At 39.6% G+C, this 20,887-nt stretch overlaps 1 protein-coding gene across 4 annotated transcripts in view; it reads right to left on the reverse strand.

Moving 5' to 3' along the window:
• The window catches only part of NECAB1 (N-terminal EF-hand calcium binding protein 1), a 52,748-nt gene continuing 31,861 nt past the window's right edge, over nucleotides 1-20,887 (reverse strand). For 3 of the 4 annotated variants that reach the window (XM_061346790.1, XM_061346794.1, XM_061346795.1), the window contains 8 exons: nucleotides 14,460-14,596; nucleotides 13,737-13,849; nucleotides 11,556-11,632; nucleotides 7,440-7,493; nucleotides 6,118-6,230; nucleotides 4,028-4,105; nucleotides 3,193-3,284; nucleotides 1-366 (listed from right to left, as the gene is read on the reverse strand). In XM_061346790.1, coding sequence (XP_061202774.1) covers nucleotides 338-366; nucleotides 3,193-3,284; nucleotides 4,028-4,105; nucleotides 6,118-6,230; nucleotides 7,440-7,493; nucleotides 11,556-11,632; nucleotides 13,737-13,849; nucleotides 14,460-14,596 — 693 coding nt within the window. In that variant the 3' untranslated portion in view covers nucleotides 1-337. The remainder of the gene's footprint in view (nucleotides 367-3,192; nucleotides 3,285-4,027; nucleotides 4,106-6,117; nucleotides 6,231-7,439; nucleotides 7,494-11,555; nucleotides 11,633-13,736; nucleotides 13,850-14,459; nucleotides 14,597-20,887) is intronic. The other variant, XM_061346793.1, reaches the window with a different exon arrangement.

Raw genomic sequence — 20,887 nt, forward strand, 5'->3', positions numbered from 1 at the left:
TTAACTGACAACTGTTCATTAATGCAAGACTAAAACTTTTCACAAATATTTAGTCATACCAACCAAGATGAACTTTTCTGTGACAGTTTTCACTGAATATATACAGTAAACAGCATAGTTGTCTTATTTCAGCCTTTAGGATGCATCATTTCATGGAAGTAGTCACAAGAGGGTCATACATGTGCAGTTTTCGTATTTTAAAATGGAAGAGATCACATCCAAAATAAGAAACAGTATCACATCATAAATTCATAACCAGGCACACCTGGACACTGCTATATGAATGTTACTGCCATGAAAGACAATGCACCTTTAACATTACTTGGAACCATAGCTTCTAGTTGTTATTGAGGACCCACCACGATGCTGAAAGAGAGGGGAATTTATTCAGTTGTTAACATAAACAGTATTTCTTTTTCCACCTCTTATAAATATCCTAAATAAAATAGCTATAACATATGTAAAGAAACAGCTAATACTACTTTATTTGAAAGCTGCATACCATCAAGGACAAAACCTCTCCAGGCAGGGTAAGAATACTTAAAATAATAAGAGAGTTGAGTCTTAACTGGTTGGGGTATGGCTTCAGCACAAGAATTTGTATGTCCTTTTGATAACATCCAAAGAAGCATCAGTATATCATAGGTGCAGTTGCACAGAATTAAGCACTTAGAACTCAGAGCAAACCACATAAATTCTCCCTCCTGTTCTGCTGTGTGTCTCAGTGTTTAAGCCAAGCACTGTGCTCCCTGGGTGGCTGTGATGTCTTTAATGTCTTTCCTGGTGGCATTATTCAATGCTGGTGTTCTTTTCACACAGCTCTAGGGCTTAAGAGCGTTTTGTCCCAAAAGCAAGATAGACTTGTAAAATGGCATTCCAGTAGAAGAAGATCTGTAATCACCAGATTATAGACAGAGCTGGAATTAAGTACATCTGTACTTCTCCAGAGTCCCTACCCTTCGGCCTTTGGAAATTGAATGTTCTGCAGAGGAACTGTAAGATTTATGGAGAGATAGGATGAGAGGAAAGGAATTGTGACTCTGTGTGAGATGACCAGTTCCCTCAGTGGAAGGGTGTACTTACTAGGCTCAGTAGGTTTTGCACTACACAGTTTGGGGATTAAATTCAGTAACACGGTTTTGTGAATGCCCATAAATTTGTCAATTTATGCCATTTTCATGAAAAATGTTATTCTTGAAGAATGGTGAGAAGATACTTAAGAATCTACCTGAATTAGCGCTAAGAAAGCCTACTAGTCTTCGACACATCAGTGTATTAATGAATTTGGGGAAAAAAAAAAGCCAGTTGAACAGTTTATTTCATGGATTATAGTGTCAATAAGTGTTCATTAGTTTTCCCCTAGCTTTTCTTCACCAAATGTTCTCTAGTGTCCTAAAGCTCAGATTTTACATAAAAACTGTGCAGTCACTGAATATGAACTGATTTGTGCCACCCTGGTAGATCGGCCTGAAGCAACTTAGTTGGTTAAGAGATGTGTGAGTGATTATAATAGGTGAAGGTTCCTGTTAACTGATGGTAAATTAATTTGCTTTAGGATGATACTGGATCTATCACTGTTGAAGGCTCTTGTCTTCCTGACTTAGCTGCATAAGTGCACATTTATTTATTTTAATTAATTGGTGGAGTAGAGACTTTTGAGTTGTAATCTTTGATTGAATCAGATTCAGATTAGAAGTTTTTCAGTTCTTAGTTACCCAGGTGTGTAAAAAGGTGGGGATGTGTCAGAGCTAAAATAAATTTGTTTTTAAAATAGAGCCTGTCTATGTATTAGTGGCAGAAGGGTTTTCCCCCTGATTTTACAATGGTACCACATTACAGTGTCTAAAATTCTTTCATAAACCATATTTGTAGGATTGCAGCCATCATTTTTTACTTCAAGATCATTTTCTGTCTTTCAAATACAATTTGTATAGATCAAACATGGGAAGTACTTTCCATGAAACAAAAGTTCAAATCTTTGGGCAGATTTCTAAATTATAGGTAATCTATAGAGCTGTAGAAAAAGCACTGAATGCCATACTCTCCACTGCCCCCCAGCAAGGAGCGCACAGTGAGAAATGCTGTTTCTATGGCAACTGTGCTGCAGACTGAAATCCTCTTAGCAGGCAGAGTCGATGCTTTAATGAGCATTTTGAGTCCAATTTCAGGTACTCATATCTTTTTAGGCATTTAAAAACTATGTTTACATTTCATTTTACATTAATTTTTCTTTAGCTGTGAGTGAACCACCCCTGGAACATTCCTGGGTCATGTGCACTTTAGTTCTTGGGCACCAAGAAGTAAGGGAAAAAACTGTATTGTTTCCTTCAGCCAAGTTTGTCTTAAATCCAGCAGTCTCCCGGTATGACAGAAGATTTTAATAGATTCTTGGTTCATTAAGTGCAATCTCCTGATACTGTGGGAATCCCTGGCATATAACTGTGTGTCCAGATCAGGCTCATGAGGTCTGAAAATGGGTTGGCTGCTTTCTTTCAAGGTGAAACCCCAGGTACAGAACTATGTAATATTGTCTTCTTTTTTTTTTTTTTTTCCTGCTAGGTGGGACTTTATTATTTTAAATGTATTCTGTGCTCAGACATGGGGAAATTAGGGTTTCATTGTCATAGATTTATGTTCCCTAACAAAAATTTGCTGTTCTCTCGCTGTAAATATGGGACTGATGCTTGCTTTGCTTCATCCTGCTTATTGGTTTGTATTAGAAACAATAATTCATAATATTTTAATACCTTGCTGTTTCAATTTTTTTTCTTTAAACACAGCAGGAAGCATATATAATTAATAGGTTAGTAAATGTCAATTATTAGTAATTAAGGATCCCTTCAATCAATGTAAGTATTAATTTGATGAAATCTTCATCAGCATTTTTCTGCCTGAAAATCTTAAACAGGGTCTATTTTACTATTCACAAATACTATTGTTTAGGTATTTTCTTAAAGAGTATATGCTAGCATAACTTTGCACTATATAAAATAAAGCATTGTGAGTCTCATTCTTACTGATGCACTTTACATTTCTATGCTTAAAAAACATTTGGAGTTCCTCTCTCCTCCATACTTTACCAAAGATGATGTGACTAAGAGTGATATGCAGTAGTCCTGCATAGAGAACACACTAACATAGCAGGATTCTTCACATGGAACAAACAAAATAATGTGAAATATTGGTATTTACCAGGGACTAGCATTGTTGTCACGATCTCTGGAGTTTCCAAGAAGTCCACGTTACTTCTTTGGAATGTCTTGCTGTAATTCATTTGAAGGTGGCTAAATAATTGTAAAAAATAAGAATATATCATTTTTTTTTAAAGGGGCTTTTTTTTTTTTCTTAATGAGCATTAGAAATTTTACAGTTAATGCTGTATCAGAAATACTGTGCTTCAAAACTTTGGCAGTGATGATAGTAGGAGAGGAGACCAGATAAACTGTGAAGTGCTTTCATGTTTTATTAAATACAGGTTAACTTCTGTGCGGTTAACTGCCACTCTGAGGCACTGGGTAACTGGATGTGAGCCAGTGTAGTGTTGACATGTGTTACTAGTTTTATTGAGTCTTAGTGAACGCAAACTTTGAACTGGGGTTTTGTTCAAAAGGAAAGCAACTAAGCTTCAAGAGACTTCTTCCTTCAGAATGGTTTCTGTCTACAGGTTTAGGACTGTAGGGTTTGTTTGGGTTTTTTTTTTTTTAACAGTAAATTTACTTAAGGAATATCTTTTTGTCTCAATTTCTCATCTGTCTGCCTCCTGCAGGCTAGAATTCGCCTGGTAGGTCATTTAACCACTACAACTTCCATTCAAATTAGCCTTGTCTTTCTGACATTTTTCTTTACATATGTTAGTATATTTAAGTCTTTAGCAACCAAAATATTGTTCTGAAGTATTGTGATATATTTAGAAAGATATCACTTATCCGTATTTAAAATAATTTTTATCCAGTCTTTCTACATGATTGCTTTCTAATCTTCAAAACGGTATTACAAAACCAAATCAAATCAAACCCCCAAAACTTACCTATTCCAGGCATTGCTGTTCTCCCAGAACTCATAAACAATGAAGCGGGAATCACTTGGAAGCTTCTGTATGGAAACACTAAGAATTGTAGAGTAGAAATTGTAGAATTTAAAGAAACATGGCAAAGTTATTGGACATGCACATCTTATTCTGAGCTGCTTAAGAGTAGCACTAAATGCAGTGGTTTTGGGGAAAAAAAAACAAAACAAACCATAACTAAAAAAACCCCAACCCTAAGCCAAATAATAAATGTAAAAAAAATAATAAATAAATGATTACACACTGCAAATTATGAGCTTTTTCTTTTTTTTCTAAAAAATGACTTGGAATATCTTCATGGCTTTTTTTTTTTTGAATATTTTACTGCACTTATGATGGACCCATTTATGAAACTCCTTTTTCATATTGCTCCAGAAGTGTAATTTGTCTGAAGAACTGCTAACCACTAATACAGAACATTAATCAAACAACTGTGGTTCAGAGAAAATTGGCCAATACAGCGTATCATAGAATCACAAAATCACAAAATGGTTACGGTTGGAAAGGACCTTCAGATCATCTAGATCCAAGCCCCTGCCGTGGGTAGATATGCCACTGAAACTGATGTTCAGATGTGTAGTGTAAAAAGTATATATACGTATTTCTCAGAGTGGCCAAGTGTGAGGCTGCCGATCTTACTACTGATGTCCTTGAAAACTGGTCTCAGATTATATTTCACTCTGTGAGAAGCAAAAACTGGTACGATTTATCGTCTTTCTCCTGTTGTATGTGAAAACACGCTGTAAATTAGCAAAAATACCAAGAACTGTTGGAAAACAGTCATATGCAGCTACAGTTAAACTCAACCAGTAGGTGGCTCTACAGACTTACCAAATGCCGGTAAACCTGGGAAAGAAAGTCACTTTTTGCCGTCATTAGTTGAGTTCTGAAGTCATGTAAGCTCTCTCCCCTGACAGGGTAGCAGTCATTGCAGTGTTTTGCTGGATGTTCGTTTTTGGAGGAGGGCTGGCCAGCTTCTCATCTTTGTTTTTTCCAGCTTTTGGTCCAGAAGAGAGTTTTATTTTCACAGAGTCATAGAATGGTTTGGGTTGGAAGGGACCTTTAAAGATCATCCAGTTCCAACCCCCCTACCATGGGCAGGGACACCTTCCACTAGACCAGGTTGCTCAAAGCCACATCCAGCCTGGCCTTGAACACTGCCACAGGTGGGGCAGCCACAGCTCCTCTGGGCAACCTGTGCCAGTGCTTCACCACTGCAAATAGGTCACTCTTTTCTTCTTCCAGCTAATTTTACTTTTTCTGGTCTGGGTGAACACTACTGATACAGTCCTAAGTGTGACAATCAAATAACCACAAGGCTCACAAATTAGGGATGTGACAGTCAGCTCTGGAAGCCTTTGAAGATGTAGGAAGATCCTGTATTGTGCACACATTATGAAAGTATTTCTTCCAGAATTGTTCTGTAGTGTGTAAAATAGCATCTTTCTCCAGCATGTTCAATTGAGAAATTCAGTACACTAGTGAGTCATTAAAATTTATTCTTAACACAGCTCTAATGTTTTCTTTAATTCTAAAAGGAGCAAAGCAGAAATATCCTGATTAGTTGAAAAATTTGCTTTTTAGTTTTTCCCATTATTATGAATGAAAATTTTAAAATTGTAGATTAAAGGGAAGAATCTGAAATACTCTGAAAGCTTCCAAGCAGAGAACTGGCAAACAAGGTGGTAAGTTGTTCACTTGCCAAGTGAGCGCAAATGAAGGATGGCAAGTGAGTTTTCCAATATAGCGTGTCAGCCTGCAGATCTTGCAGAAGCCATGAATTGATGACCTGCAGAGCTGAGAAGCCTTAGAAGACTAGCATCTTTGTGATAGTCTGTGTTGACGTTTTGGGATAGTACTTAGCCTGCACATACACTTTGACATGTCTTTGTGGTTTTAGTTGTCTTTGAAAAGCTCTGCCTTACACACATGGCAGGAAAGACGATATTACAAGTTCTCTCTTCATAAGTAATTTACCTCCACTTAAAAGGTATTCAAGAAATTAGGCTGCATTCCTGCCTTCAGCCCAAGCACAATAATGTTGTACTTACTGCAAGCAGCCACCCTGAGTAGAAGCGGATTCTACATACTGCTTCAGAGCAAGCCGGAATTCCTCAATTTCTTCTTCTATCACAGGCATTTGACGTTGGACAATCATTATGTGCTGATACAAGAACACAACATTATTACTGTCCTATCATCTTGAGTCCCTTGTGCTTTAAACTCAGAAAAGTCTACCATAAACAATAAAAACCACAGTTTGCAGTCTCTGTTTCAGTGCTCTGGAGTGGAGAAGTATAATTGCTCGTATGTAGCGTTTACGTCTGGGCAAGGTGAGGCACAGAATGGGAATACCCAAATGAGTGTCCACCTTAGAGAAAACAAGAATTCTCTGAACACTGGATGACAGTAACTATGTGAAGCAAATGTTGATCTTTAAAATGTTCAGTAATAAAGTCAGCATGTTTCCTTCGATGAATCTGTATGCAGCCAGGTGTGAGGTTTGAGATAAGAGTGTATTCCCACAGTCTGCACTGGATGCAGTGTTACTTTCATTGAGGTGCTCTTATAGTCTTTTACCTTTTAGAGCTATGACTCACACCTGAATGAGATGCCTAAGGTAGCCCATGTTAAATGATCAACAGAGATTTCCTGTATAGCAATATTGTATAATATAATTTTTTTTAAATAATAAATTCCTGTGATGAAAGAAGGAATTTGATGGATCACCTCTTCTGGTTATTTTTTTCATGTGTATTTGATTCCCATTTTGCTAGATCCAAAGCCCTGAATGTATGAATGCTAGTGTATCAGAAAAAAATGAGCTTGATCTTGGGACATAAGCTTACTTAACATTAACTTTATCGTTGGTCATGATTTTGGTTTTGTAAGTTGCAATACTGAGTATTGATTAGTACTAGATTATATCCCGTCTTTCCTGATAAGGTTTCCTGTAGCAGTTTTGGAAAGGAGGGAGGGGGGAAGGAAGGGGAGAAGGCCATACAACAGTGATTTAAAGCATGCATTCAGCATTAGGTGATTTGGAGCAGAGAAGCTATCACTGCTTAAAACACTGATGCCAGATTGGTAAATCTTATTAATGGTACCTCTTCCTCCTTATGTGAGTTGAGGTTTTGGCTACTGCATCCTTTGAAAACGATCCAAACATTAATATAAAAGTTTTGCCCACATATTCTTTTGTTGCCTCTTGCACGATGTATCCTGCTAGCTAAAATGGTTCCTTATTGCTGGAAAAAGTGAGGATGGTGATTTTTTAAATTAATTTTCAACAAAAGAGATCAGGTGAAATTGTTGCCTCAATACCTGGCATGCAAAAGGAAATGTCAAAATCATTATCTTGAAAAGCACTTACAGATCTTGCATTTTCTTCCAAAACCTCCTCTTCAAATGGCTCGAGCTTTAGGTCCTTTGAGGCAGTTGAAAAGAAAATAGAAATATACAAGGCAATACTACATCTGTAGTCTGCTCTTACCTTTTAAACAAACTATTCCAATAGCTAGATTCTGTTTAATATCCAGAAGTTATAATTAAATCCCTTCTTTATTCACTGTAAGTTGAATAGAAGCATTGTTTGCAATGTCTTGAACGCTTCAGTGGTTAAATTCAACCTAAGCTGTCCGTACAGTTTTATTTATAATACTGATCAGGTGATATGTCATTTGTAAGAAATCCACTTGTTCACAAATGTGTAAGACAGATACCTTCTGAAGTTGCCATGTGGGCTATGGAGATGAGCAAGGATGGTGATTTGAATTACAGAATCAACTAGGTTGGAAATGACCTTTAAGATCATCGAGTCCAACCATTACCCCAGCACTGCCAGGACCACCACTATACCGTGTCACTAAGGACGTCATATACACAGTTTCTGAACACTTCCAGAGATGGTGATTCCACTACTTCCCTGGGCAGCCTGTTCCAATGCCTGACCACCTTCTCAGTGAAGAGATTTTTCCTAATACCCAGTCTAAACCTCCCCTGGCACAGCTTGATGCCTTATCACTTGAGACTGACCCCCACCTCACTATTACCTCCTTTCAGGTTGTTGTAGAGATCGATAAGGTCCCCCCTGAGCCTCCTTTCCTCCAGACTAAAAAACCCCAGGTCCCTCAACCTCATTGGAAATGAACCATCTATCAGCTACCATTCTGCAATCATAAAACTTCACACAGAGAAACTTCCCTATGGGGGTTAAAGGTTGCAAGGGACTGTTTTTCAGCATTGCTCCAAGTCAGGTTTCTGAACTACTGCCCTTGCTTCTGAGGACGGGCAGGGCAGCAGCAAACAGGTGCATCTGGGAGGCAGCAGTATGCTTGCTTGGCACACAGACTGGATGCGCACTTCATGAATCGGTGTTTCATGCAAACACCGTCTAGTAACACACACGCAATGAGCATTTACATGCCAGGCACATGCAGTACCTTCAAGCCCAGTGCCATATGGATATTCTGAAAAATATCCATATGCCTGACAAAAAGCAGACTGATCTGCAGTAAGCAGCTGGGGCGAGATGCGCTCTTTGTTAGTGGTGTTTCACGTCCTACTGCGTGCAATTCTTGTGTGAGAAAGATACAAACATTCTGCTTTCCCACTGGGTGAGGATTGATTAACCTCAAGGAGCAAGTGTTTTGCCAGCACAAATACTGTACTCATGGAAAAGCCAAGAAAAGGTGTGCAGGTAAAATCCAAATGACCAGGGGACCCACATCAGCAGCAGGTGGCAGAGCAAGGCAGGAGTGAAGTTGCAATCACACTAAGTCCAGTATAGCTTTACTTCTGTAGAATGTGCATAGAAGGGCATGACATGCGTGATTGGAGGGAAGAAAACCCAGCTTTTAATAGCTCATTTATCAGTGCAGACACCTCAGATAAAAACCCTGAGGGAAAATGCATGTTCCTGTGGCTCTTTTATACTTACAGTGCCTTTTATTTCTATGGGAAACAAATGGAAAAAGAGAGGGAAGGAATGACTCAAGTTATACTGGAAACTCTCTACTAAGATAGCAAGAAAAGTATTCCATTTTTTTTCCAGAAAATATGAATCTAGAAAAGAAAAGATATTATTTAAGGGAAAAAAAAAAAACAACTTAGGAGACTAATTCATGGTTAAATTCACCTTTGACAGAAGACAGCAGAAGAATTAGACAACACTAAATCCTTCACCAGGTAGTTTTCCAGTAGGAAACACAGATGGATAACTTGCCAGTCCCCTTAAGAAGTTTTAAAAATCTATGCCCTGCCACTGTTTCCCTTTGGCACTGAGATCCTTTTCAGGCTGAGGTTGAAGATTTTATTGAAGAATTTATCTGTAGCAGATTTGATCATTTTCTAACATCCTTGTTAAACATCCTCGAATTATATACTACAAAATGGCTGGCTGCTTTCTGTAATGCTTGCAGTGCATTAGTGCTATATGCCAGGTCTCTTTTTTTCAGTCACATTCTTTTAAATGTTAAGTTTCCTTGAACTCCTTTTGGCATCAGTCTGTGTCGGGAGGCAACTGTGGCAGGACAGGGAGCTGCTGTTCCCAAAGCAGAGCTGGGAGTAAAGCTGGACCAAAGGCGGGAGCTGCGTTTCATGAAGGAGTTTGACATTTCAAAATCCAACTTTGATCTTTCAGAAAACAAGTTGCTACTAAAATGTCATTAATGTGGCAACTGCTATGTAATTGCTTTTGTCCTGCAGAAATGACCTCTGGGAGGAAGCTGCTGTGTGCAGGTGGATGGGTATGCCCTAGCCAGAGGCTTACTGGAGTGAGCAGACCGTGAGGAGCTGCTGAGCACAGCAAGGAGCAGAGTGAACAGCTGACAGAAGTTACAGACAGTGCCACAAGGAACGACCAAATTTCACATCTGGTTAAGGAGAAATGATGCGAGAGACTGTCAGACCTCAGGGATAACCAAAGGAAGTACTGGCCTTTTGGAGAGCAGCCTTACGTGGCCAGTAGTGCCAGGGGTGACTGCATCAGTCATGCAGCTAATCAGTTATAAAGCTGAGATAACTGAAATACCAAACTCTGATCCCAGAGTGGGACCAAAGGGTGAAAGTAATTAGGAGCAGTTTGTTCATTTGGGAGGGAGCAATGGCAGAGAAAGGTCAGTATGTTCATCTTGCTGAGCCCTGTGCTAGATCACCACTGTTTATTCTGGCTTCTTGTCTAATCCCTCACTTTTTTTCTGTGTGTATAATTTGCTACTGAACTCAAGCTGGACTAGCAGGCGAGGAGGAGGAGACACTTGTCTGCCAGGACGCAAGGTCTGAGCTAGTGCCTGACTAAGGGGCATGGATACAGCCACAAACTTAAAGACCATGATAATGTTCACAGGGGAACATCCATCCTGCTCAACTGGGAAGAAGGATCAGGCTGTTGTGTATTCATGTTTCTGCAGTGATGCCTGTCTGAGAGTGCTGGTGAAGGTACCTGTGCTGCTGTGCTTTGACCAGTGTCTTTGGAGTATGTGCACAGCCTCACTGATGGTAAGCACTGAGCTGCATGGAGGAGCAGCATCAGCCCGACTGGGACTGGAGCAGCTCCTGTATCTGAGAGCAACCTAAAACCTTGTCTCTAGTAGACCAGGAGGAAGAAATCCCCTGAGTCCTAAATCCTTGAATACAGCTATCCCTTAGCATCTATCCAACATTAGCTGCCTGTCCTTCAACAGGGACACTTCATGTAGAGAACAACACAGGAATTTAAAACCTTGCTTAATACCCTGCTTTCTTCTCCAAAAAGTCATCACACATAGACATAACCCAAAATTTAAAAGCTAGAGTAGCATTCAGTCTCATTGAAAGTAAAAAGAAATAGGTACTTTCTCTAGAGACAGATGTTACTCAGGTTTTTACAAGGCCCTGGAAGCCCTGGTTTCATTGGATCAGATGGGTCATTTGTCAGATGCCCAGATGGCTCTGCTTTGGCATGGGAACTGCAGGCAGTCTCTGGGCTCTGAGACCTGGTGCAACCACCTCCCAGGCAGGATGATAAGATTTGCATTAGCTTTTGGTTGAACTGTACTCATTATGAAGAGTGTTCTAACCTTTATAAATCAGTTTTCTCTGGTGGGGAAGGAGGAAACACAACTTTATGTCAAGCTTTAGTGGGAAAGCTTAGAGAGGAAAAGGAAAAAAAAAGAAGATCCTAAAAAGAGAGACTTGTCCCATGTTCCCCAAAAGAAGCATAACTAAGTACAACAGAATCCTCCAGTCATAATGTGGCTATTCAATTCTTGATGAACAGCTGGATCTGTAATGATGGAAAGGGGAAAGGAAAACATATAAAAAACCCATGTCATACTCTGATGAAGCAGGAAAGAAGGTGGAAGGAAAAAATGTAAGGATTTAATGGGTGTTAGCTGTCTTGGGTGGTGTTTCACTCACTGATTGGAAAGGCTGTGACTGGGACATGGAAAGCAGTTGTGGTTTAAGGATTTCTTTACTGAGACACAAACAGGTGAAAAGAAACACACACCTTCTTTTCCAGCCTGTCAATCAGGTTTTGGAGTCTGTTTATCTGGGTCATCCACTGGCCATTTTCCTCCATCCAACCTTTGGAAAACATAAATAATGAACGTTTATCAAATGTTACTCAGTACTGGAATACAGCATATTCATTTATTTTATAAAAATGTTTGGCTTAACTGGCAATTTATTTTGCTTCTTGAAGATTGTGCTGCAGCTAGTTCCATGTTCATTTAGGTGTAACTAAAGGAAAGCATGATTTTGACTATATGAATTATTTTCTTTCTTTTTAAGAATGTAAACTACATTCTAGATTAATATATTCAAGTGCTTTTGAAATCATGGTGGTACCTCAAGAAACAAATACTCTCCTCTGCAGATGTAACCAGCTCATTACCTGGGTACCTTCTGCTCAAAATTCATAAATCATCTGGGGTGTATGTGTGTGTATGCGTGTATTAAGGTTTTCTTTATCGTAATATTTTTCTTAGTTTGCCATTTCTTCACCTTCTTTATGTAAAGATTGTCCAAGAGTAGGAGTCAGTTCTTATGCTGCATAGCAAGACTGTCTTTGGGATTCCTTTCAGGTACATCCCATGGATGGACCATGTGTGTGTCTTGACTGCAGTTCCTCTTTCCTCCCGAGAGCATCGGTGAAAGTGAAAGGGAGTCAAGAATGTCTGTAATATCCTGGCATGGGCAGTACAACTCTGGTGACAGGATCTTAGTTGCTCCTGCAGAGAGACAGCAGAGCTGCTGTAGGAACCTGTCTGCAAGGACGTTGCCATAGTCAGCCTGCTGCTGTTCTCAGGGTCCTGATACAGTGTTTCCAGCAGAATTCCAGGATTATTCAAAGGTTAAGAGTATGAATGTTCTTTCAAAAGAAACCAAACCAAACCAAAACACAATATTCTTATGAACAGTAGAAAAGAATTAATTGGGTGTACATCTGCAGCTAAGTGACCTAGGTTTCTGGCATGGCGTGTTGAGGAATCCTGATATTGAGAGCTTCCTGAAGGAGCCTCCTAAAATAATTGTAGAATGGCTTGTATGCATTGGGAATAAGGGGCCTTTTCTTCATTCAGAGAAGGGTCATTTAGCTGCTACAGCTGTTTTCATACTTAAACTCTGAGGGGTTTTCAGCTTTTTAATAGTTATCTGCAATATGCTGTCTTTAGGGCTTTCATGTATCCACTAATTATGGTATAACCTTGTGGTAGACTCTAGCTAATTTAATAACATTAACTTGATGTCCTTGCAGCTAATGACCCTTCTCCACCTTTCCAACCAAACAGCATTCCTAGGTGCTTGATGAATTGCAGCAATATTTTTATTAGGATGGATCCATCCTCCACTAGATTCTCCTAGAATGAGATTTTGGGCTTGAGATGTGCAGTTTATGCCTGTGGTGAATGCAGATTTTGACCGATTCAAGATCGATTAAGTTTTGTCATAATAACTTTCATATCTTTTTCTCCCAAGTCATGGAAGTTAGCAGCGGAGGAAAGACTAAAGACACTGTGTCTTGTCTCTTTATATGGATAAGACATGCCCCTTTTAGAAGACTTCCTAGCTCCCCCTCTCTACTGCAGCCATATTTATAGCTGTATAATGATCTGATATCATATAGCAAAGGTGAAGCCAGAAAATGCTCTACAAAGCCACAAACATCTCTGAGCCTCTCTAAAGTCTCTGGAAAATTTTGCTTTGCTAACACCTCAAGAAAATACTCAAGGAAACACATATGTGCCTGATGAGAGCTGTTGCTGGCATCTCCCACAGTGTGAATGTGTACGGCAGTGATTGCTCTAAAGACAGAGAAAGGTTATTTATCAGAAACTGAAGATTTTTCAACACATGCTCTTGATATGCAAATTCAGTAACTTGCTCATTTTCCAGCTGAGGGCTCCTGTGGCACCTGGACTATGTTTTGAGCAAACAAAGAAATCGTGGGTGTGGTACGTAGAGGAGGCAGAGTGTGGCTTTACCTGAACAAGTACAAAGGCTAAAGAAGTGCTGGCTTGAGAGTTAAGTGCATACACACACCTGTGATGTTACTGTGCACATGGGTAGCAGGCAGTAAGGAGGAAGACCAAGTGCTGAGACAAACACATATATTGTCTAGTATATTTTTTCTGTATATGTATGCGTATGTGTGTTTTAAATATCTTTAAAATGTGAAATGCCATACCTGTGCTAAAACGAGGGCTGTTTGGTGACAGGCTGTTATTCCTCTGCAGCCTTCGAGCTGAGTGTTTTCCTGGCCACTGAACTGAGAGCACTTCTGGTTTTGCTGGATCTTGTCTGCACAGAAACAGGAGACTTTATAAAGTAAAAAGAGGAAGGTTAAGCTGTTGCAAACCTATCTTTAAGGGAAAGAAAGCTCAAAGTTGGTGTTTGCGATGTGATTCTGACCTGACCTAATGAACCATTCACACTGTTCCCTCATTCACATGAGTTTCATGACATCTCTGCAGAGGAGCTGGGGTCACAAGAACAGCTACAAGTGAGATAAGAAATTTAAAGGTCGACTTCTTCAGCTTAAAGATTGAAAAGATAAACAGTAACATGTATCTGATAATAAGGAAGGAAAACTGATGAGAATTAGCTAATACTGGATGGAGAACAGATACATTTCTGGGACTGTGAGCACCCTTAGTTTAGGAATGTGTGAATGGGATTTTAACTCAGTCTATCTCTGGGTTAAGCATCATTGAAGATGATTTTACATAGGGACTGGGGCATCTGCACTAGGAACTAACTCGTTTTCTCCAAAATAGCTGTAGCTGAAGTGCTGAGTTAGCCTGGCTTTTCCATTGCTACTGCTATATTCCTTCAGTTTGCATGATGAAATGTAAAATGGTGAACCCTCTGCTCACACCCTTCACTGCAGCTGGGCAGGAGGTTTTCTGACCTCTCCTGCCGAGTCTGTTCCTCTGTGGTTTCCATGGCACACTCCACAGAGCTCTGGAGGGACTGAAGCTGGTTCAGTGTTTCCTTCAAAAGAAAGCGAGTCACAAACTGCTCCAAATTAGAAGCTTTCTGATAGCCCTAAAAAAAAATAATAAAAAAAAAAAAGATTTGCCTACTAGGTTAGAAATATGTGAGGAAAGATTCAGATTTAATTCAGAAAGGAAGCAGCTTGGATGTTTCCATGCCTATACATGTGAACCACATAAGCAACCTAACTTTACATTTTGGGACCAAAAGACCTCTACATTTCCAGATTTAAATGCTGATCCCACCCAAGCTGAGAGAGTGTCTCAACATCATTTCCACCTCCAAAAGACCCCCTTTCCTTACATTTCTTAACTCCAGTTGATGGCAGTACCACATTACTTCTTAAGCATGGAAAACTGCAGAAATAGCTTTTATTTGGCTCCACACTTGTGAAAGAAGTTTATCGAGCCCACTCACCTGCCTCTGACAGTGATTATGGGAATAGTCTTTGAGCAAGGCACATGCTTAGTGATATTCCCCAGAAAACTCCACTAGCAGTTTGGCTGGAGGACTGCCTGTGCCAGAGAGATTGCCTTCTAAATTTAACAGTCTTTAACTGATTTTTGTTCCTATAATTTGCTTAATTATTTTTGAAACCATATATCAATATATTTCACAATTACACTAAATGCATCCAGAAGTTCCTTGAGTTGGAGCTTGGCTTAAAGTTTGCACCTGTATTTAGCATAATATAAAACACCTCTTTGTGGTTTTCTCATTAATAAATATAATAGAGAGGATAGGCCCCTAGAGCCTTTGCTTACCGTATAGAGCTCCCATCTGGAAAAGGGAAGGAAAATGGACTTCTATCTCTAACTCTGAATGAATTTGTAGGGTCCTACTCTGATGAAAGTATGCTGGTGTGCGTTTTTCATATGCCCCAAGTCTGCTTATGTGTGCAGAAATCCCATTCAGTTGATCCTGAAAGGCTTTGGCTACAATTCCATCTAAAATGGTTTCATAAAATATGAGGTACATTGAATGAAAGATTTCTCTAGTCACCACATTTGAAGATGGGTTGTCGGTCTGTTATCTCCAAGCTTTAAAGAAAATCTGTCATTTGAATGTTGTTGCCTCCTACTCAAGCTGACAACCCATTTGAGTTTTTTTGGCAATGCATATGAGTATTTTCAAGCTCTTCCCTGTTCTCAATGTGAAATGCCTTTTTGACTTTTAGACTTCTCTTAGAATGTTCACATATATGTGTTTGCAATCAGACCACAAATGTGGGACGTTTTGAAATTTAAATGTAAAATAAAAGGACTAAGTTAATAGCTTTAAAAGCATTTTGCTGTCAAGTGAGAGCAGTCGATTCACAATATGTGTTATTAATTTAGTTCTTGTTGGAAGACTCCTGCTAGAGAGATCTCAGATGTTGATGAGTCATCGGAACTTATTCATGTCGCCAGAAGCAACTTCTATATTTACTTCTGTCTTCAGATGAATCAGGTGTAAGCCACTCTCCAACAAATAATTTCTCATTTATACTTTTTTGAAATAGATTTTCATGGGAGATTGTCCACCTTTTGAATGAATACCTTAGGCTCACACCGGTCCTATAAATAACATTTATGGTAACCTTTATGATTAGTATATCTTATTATGCAATAGCAAAGCTTATTTTCTTCTTCTACATTGTCTTCATTGCAACTGATTTAAAACTGGTGCACCTGGCAGACATAATTTAATTTCAAAGAACTTTGGTTCTCTGGAAATAAGTGATGACAGAACAGACAACTTCTTGTAAGTTTTTGAATACCAAGGCAATCAAACAAGAGTAGAATAATCAAAGTGTTTCAAAATCCTGGGCATCCAAAAAGCAAGTGCTACAGATACCTCCATATAGCTTCCTGCTTGTAGTCATTGTAAATCTGATGCTGGTATGCTGAATTACAACTTAAAATGTACATCCATCCTGTTTCATTTTGCTTACTGTTCAGCTGGGCCTTGCTGCTGGGAGGGGATCATACAAATATTAGCTCTGTAATACTTGCTGCTCTCTGAGGCTGGCTGCGTTTTGACTCCTTTAGAAATATTTACTGCACCTGAAAATCATTAAGATTTCAGGGTTTTTCCCCATCAGAACTACTACAGGTTTGGGCATTGCACCAGGATTTAGTCTTTTTTTTCTTCCTGTTCTGTTGTTCCGTAAGCTGTATACTTGGAAAAGACCTATGGAAAAGGCCCTTGTGATCTTTAAATACAGCTTACAGTTACAGGCACATGAGTTTTTTTCTAAAGATGGGCCATGCAGGCAGGATGCTAACATGTCTGTGCGAGTCTAGAATTATCAAAGACTCTTTCCTTATGTACCTTTTACCCAAACAGTAGTGATTGCAACTCTTCTATACAGAAGACTTAACTCTTTTAATGGGTGAATGGCTACTCAGTGTTTTTCTTTAAGTAATGGCTCCAAGCCAGCAAATCTGAGCTCACAGCAATGTTGGACAACTTTGACTCCTGCCCACTGAAAAACAACTATGCCTACCTGTCCTTCTAAAATTCTTTAAAGGTCATGGAAAAAGCTATTCAGCGTATATAAATTGACAGCATTATTATAATTTAAGTCATGGAGGGAAAAATATTGTCCATTACAATTCAACTTAAACCTCAACTCCAGCTCTCAGCAATGAGGAATTACATGCTTTGTTATCATTTCACTACTCTACTTCATACAGAAAAATGCTTTCATTTGCATTTCACTGGAGGCACAATGGTACAAGATTTCATTAGGAGAAAGACATTGTTATTTCTGAATTAAGAAAAATGTGTATCAATTTCTTAAGTGTATATTATATTAAAATCAGCATAAGGGGCGTGCCCAGCATTTGTATTGTTAGTGTATTGTGCCAACAATTAATAACAGGACCCACTGATGGTGTCTATATATAAATTAGAAAAATGACCTGTTTAATTTCATTAGCTGCAAATTACCATTCATTAGCATGTACATTATAATGCACAGCAGTTTGAGTAGTCCACATGAAGTAAGTCTGTGTTAACATATCACTCTGCTTGTTAGTTTTACCGATTGTGAGTGAATGAGGGTAATTTTCCACATGTACCTCATCAAGAGACAACTGTGACCTTTGCAAGCAGATAAGATTTGAGTTCCCATTAATGCAACTGAAAATACACATAATGGGGTGATTCTCTGTGGGAAAGGTCACTGTGGTCTTTAAAAGCTTGCTTACAGCTGTGTTAAAAGGTTCAGAAGAGGTTCTCCTTTTAGAAAGATGGAGGTGGTGGGGCTTAGGTATCCACATCGCAGGAGTCCACATCTCAGGGCCACCACAGGTTCAGTCACTTGATCCTCTCAAGTTCTGGTGCCAGCCAGTGACCTGACACCACACTGATCCACTTATCGCAAGAGCAGCTCCTTGAGATGGAAAGGAGGGAGATACCTGTGTTTGCTGACTTGGGACATGCAAACTAAATTTGTTTGGGGAAAAAAAACCCTCTGAAATCTCTCAGAAGGGGTGGGAGCTTAAGCAAAAGTTCCACAAATATAGTGGGAAAGGACATCTGGCTGTCATCTAGTCCAAACCCCTTTTCAGAGCAGGGCCAAATTCAAAGCTAGTGCAGGCTGCCCAGGGTGATGTCCAGCTCAGTCTGGAACATCTCCAAAGATGGAGATTACTCCATCTATCTTCAAAAAGAATTTTCCATATGTCTCTTCCCTTCCACAACCTGCAGACATTCACTCTTGTGCTTTTGCTGTGCACCCCTGAAAGAGATGATGTTGTTTTGTCTTCACTATAACTCCCCTTTAGACAGCAGAATTACATCTTCCCACAGCCTCTTCTCCAGGCTGAACAATCCTGGCCCCCTTGGCCTCTCCTTCCTATATTGCTATTCTACTGTGTAGCACATTATGTTATATAGCACTTTATAACTTATTTATTGTACTTTATTTGTAAAATTACTTATAATAGTTATTACTGTTTCTTACTTTGCAATCTTCTGTTTCCTATTTTATGCGTCATATACAAATAATTTCATAAAAGATATTTATGCTTATCTTTACAGAAAATACCCCCAAGGTGACTGAAAAGTAGTTATAATTGACAAAGACTCAGTAAGGAATAATCTATTTAAATTTCCCTTGATCATGGGATGCCTAATGCTCTGTGTGTTTATCCTGAATTAGTGGGACAACGCCATGCGTTACAACTTTAAATTGAGGATATAAAATTAGTCAGGATAACTGGTATGCTAGTGTGAATTTTTCATATGCCCATGGGAAAAAAAATAAAAAGAAAATTAAGCATTTTGATTTAATCCCCTAAGATGTAGTTCTTCAGACTGTATCAGAAAATTCAAGAGTAAAATCATAAATTCACCAGAAGCTGGGTCCAGAGATGCTCACCGTGTTGACTTACAGCATCCTCATTGTAAAAATGAAAAAGCATGGCATGCCAAACTATTACACAGATTCAGCTTCAGGTTTTGAGTGCTGCACAAGCTTTCCAAGTTTAGCGAAGTATTTTCTTTGGAATAAAACACATGTTTCAGTTCTGCCTACAAAATTGGAAGAGTGACAATCTCTACTAACCGCTTGCAGTGCCAACGTAAGAGCAAGGAAAAAAGTAGGTAATCATGGGTGATCACAGGAGAATATTGATGTATAATTATAATAGCATGCATCAGAACCACATAGTCTGTCACTCTACTGGGATTACTGAAGAAGTAATATACTCCTACTGCAGTAATAGTATGTACGAAATTCATGCATGGATAAAAAATAACTTGTATTTAACTGCTGTTAAGTGCGTTACACAGCTTGAGACAAGAAACTGTGTTTTATATTAGCAGGTAGCAGGGATATGTATAATGCCATTGCTCCTGGGAGAGGTTTGTAAGGATTGCAAGGAAAACATCAAAGCTGTTGGTGGTGGTTTTGATAGGAGAATGGCTAGGTTTAATGTTTCTTTTTCTGCTCCAAAGTTGATTCTATACACTTCTATGTTTAAAGGTACGGATAGTAACTTAATTAAGGGGTTTGGTTTTGGTTGGTTGTTTGCTTTTAAGTTCTGACTATTTAACACATCTTCTCTGCTACTAGCAGAATTCTGAGCATTGCCTCCTTCTCACCTGGTAGGCATAAGACTTCACAAAAAAGATCAAAGAAGATCCCAAGAATTTTCATTACTCTGATAAGGAGCTAGAAGGAGAACCTTGCCCTAATAGTCACAATCTTAAATAAATTTCATAGATAGAAAATCCTATGAAATTAAATTCTAAAGCCTCATTTATTAATGTCTCTAGCTAAAATTACCTGTTTATTCATAGGGTCATCTCTGCCTTTAGCAGGGTGCAATTGGTGATATATTTAGCCCTATCACCAGCATTCTTCTCTCACAAGTGGTGTTCCCAGGACTCAGTATTTGGGGCAGTTCTTTTTAGTATCTTTGCCAGTGATCTGAATGAGGGGATGGAGTGCACCCTCAGTAACTTTGCAGATGACACCAAGTTGAGAGCAGGAGTGTTGATCTGCTGAAGGATAGAAAGGTTCTACAGAACAATCTGGACAGGCTGGATCAATGGGCTGTGGCCGATAGTATGACGTCCAACAAGGCAAAGCACTGGGCCCTGCACATGGGCCACAACAACCCTGTGGAACACTCCAGGCTTGGGGAAGAGTGGCTGGAAAGCTGCCGGCAAAAAAGAACCTGGAGATGCCTATTGATGGCCGCTGAACGTGGGCCAGCTTGTGCCCAGGTGGGCAAGAAGGTCAACGACACAGAATCATAGAATCATAGAAAAGTTAGGGTTGGAAAAGACCTTAAGATCATCAAGTTCCAACCCCCCTGCCATGGGCAGGGACACCTCGCACTAAACCATATCACCCAAGGCCTCGTCCAACCTGGCCTTGAACACTGCCAGGGATGAAGCATTCACAACCTCCCTGGGCAACCTATTCCAGTGCCTCACCACCCTAACAGGAAAGAATGTCCTCCTTATATCCAATCTAAACTTCCCCTGTTTAAGTTTGAACCCCTTACCCCTTGTCCTGTCACTACAGTCCCTAATGAAGAGTCCCTCTCCAGCATCCCTATATGCCCCCTTCAGATACTGGAAGGCTGCTATGAGGTCTCCATGCAGCCTTCTCTTCTCCAGGCTGAACAGACCCAACTTTCTCAGCCGATCTTCATATGGGAGGTGCTCCAGTCTCCTGATCATCCTCGTGGCCCTCCTCTGGACTTGTTCCAACAGGTCCACGTCCTTTTTTATGTTGAGGACACCAGAACCGCACACAATACTCCAAGTGAGGTCGCATGAGAGCAGAGTAGAGGGGCAGAATCACCTCCTTCGACATCCTGGCCTGTATCAGAAATAGCA

Source organism: Neopsephotus bourkii, unplaced genomic scaffold, assembly GCF_033783945.1.
Source record: "Neopsephotus bourkii isolate Nb327-2 ecotype Australia unplaced genomic scaffold, CSIRO-AGI_Nbou_v1 NB_275, whole genome shotgun sequence".
Taxonomy (NCBI): domain Eukaryota; kingdom Metazoa; phylum Chordata; class Aves; order Psittaciformes; family Psittacidae; genus Neopsephotus; species Neopsephotus bourkii.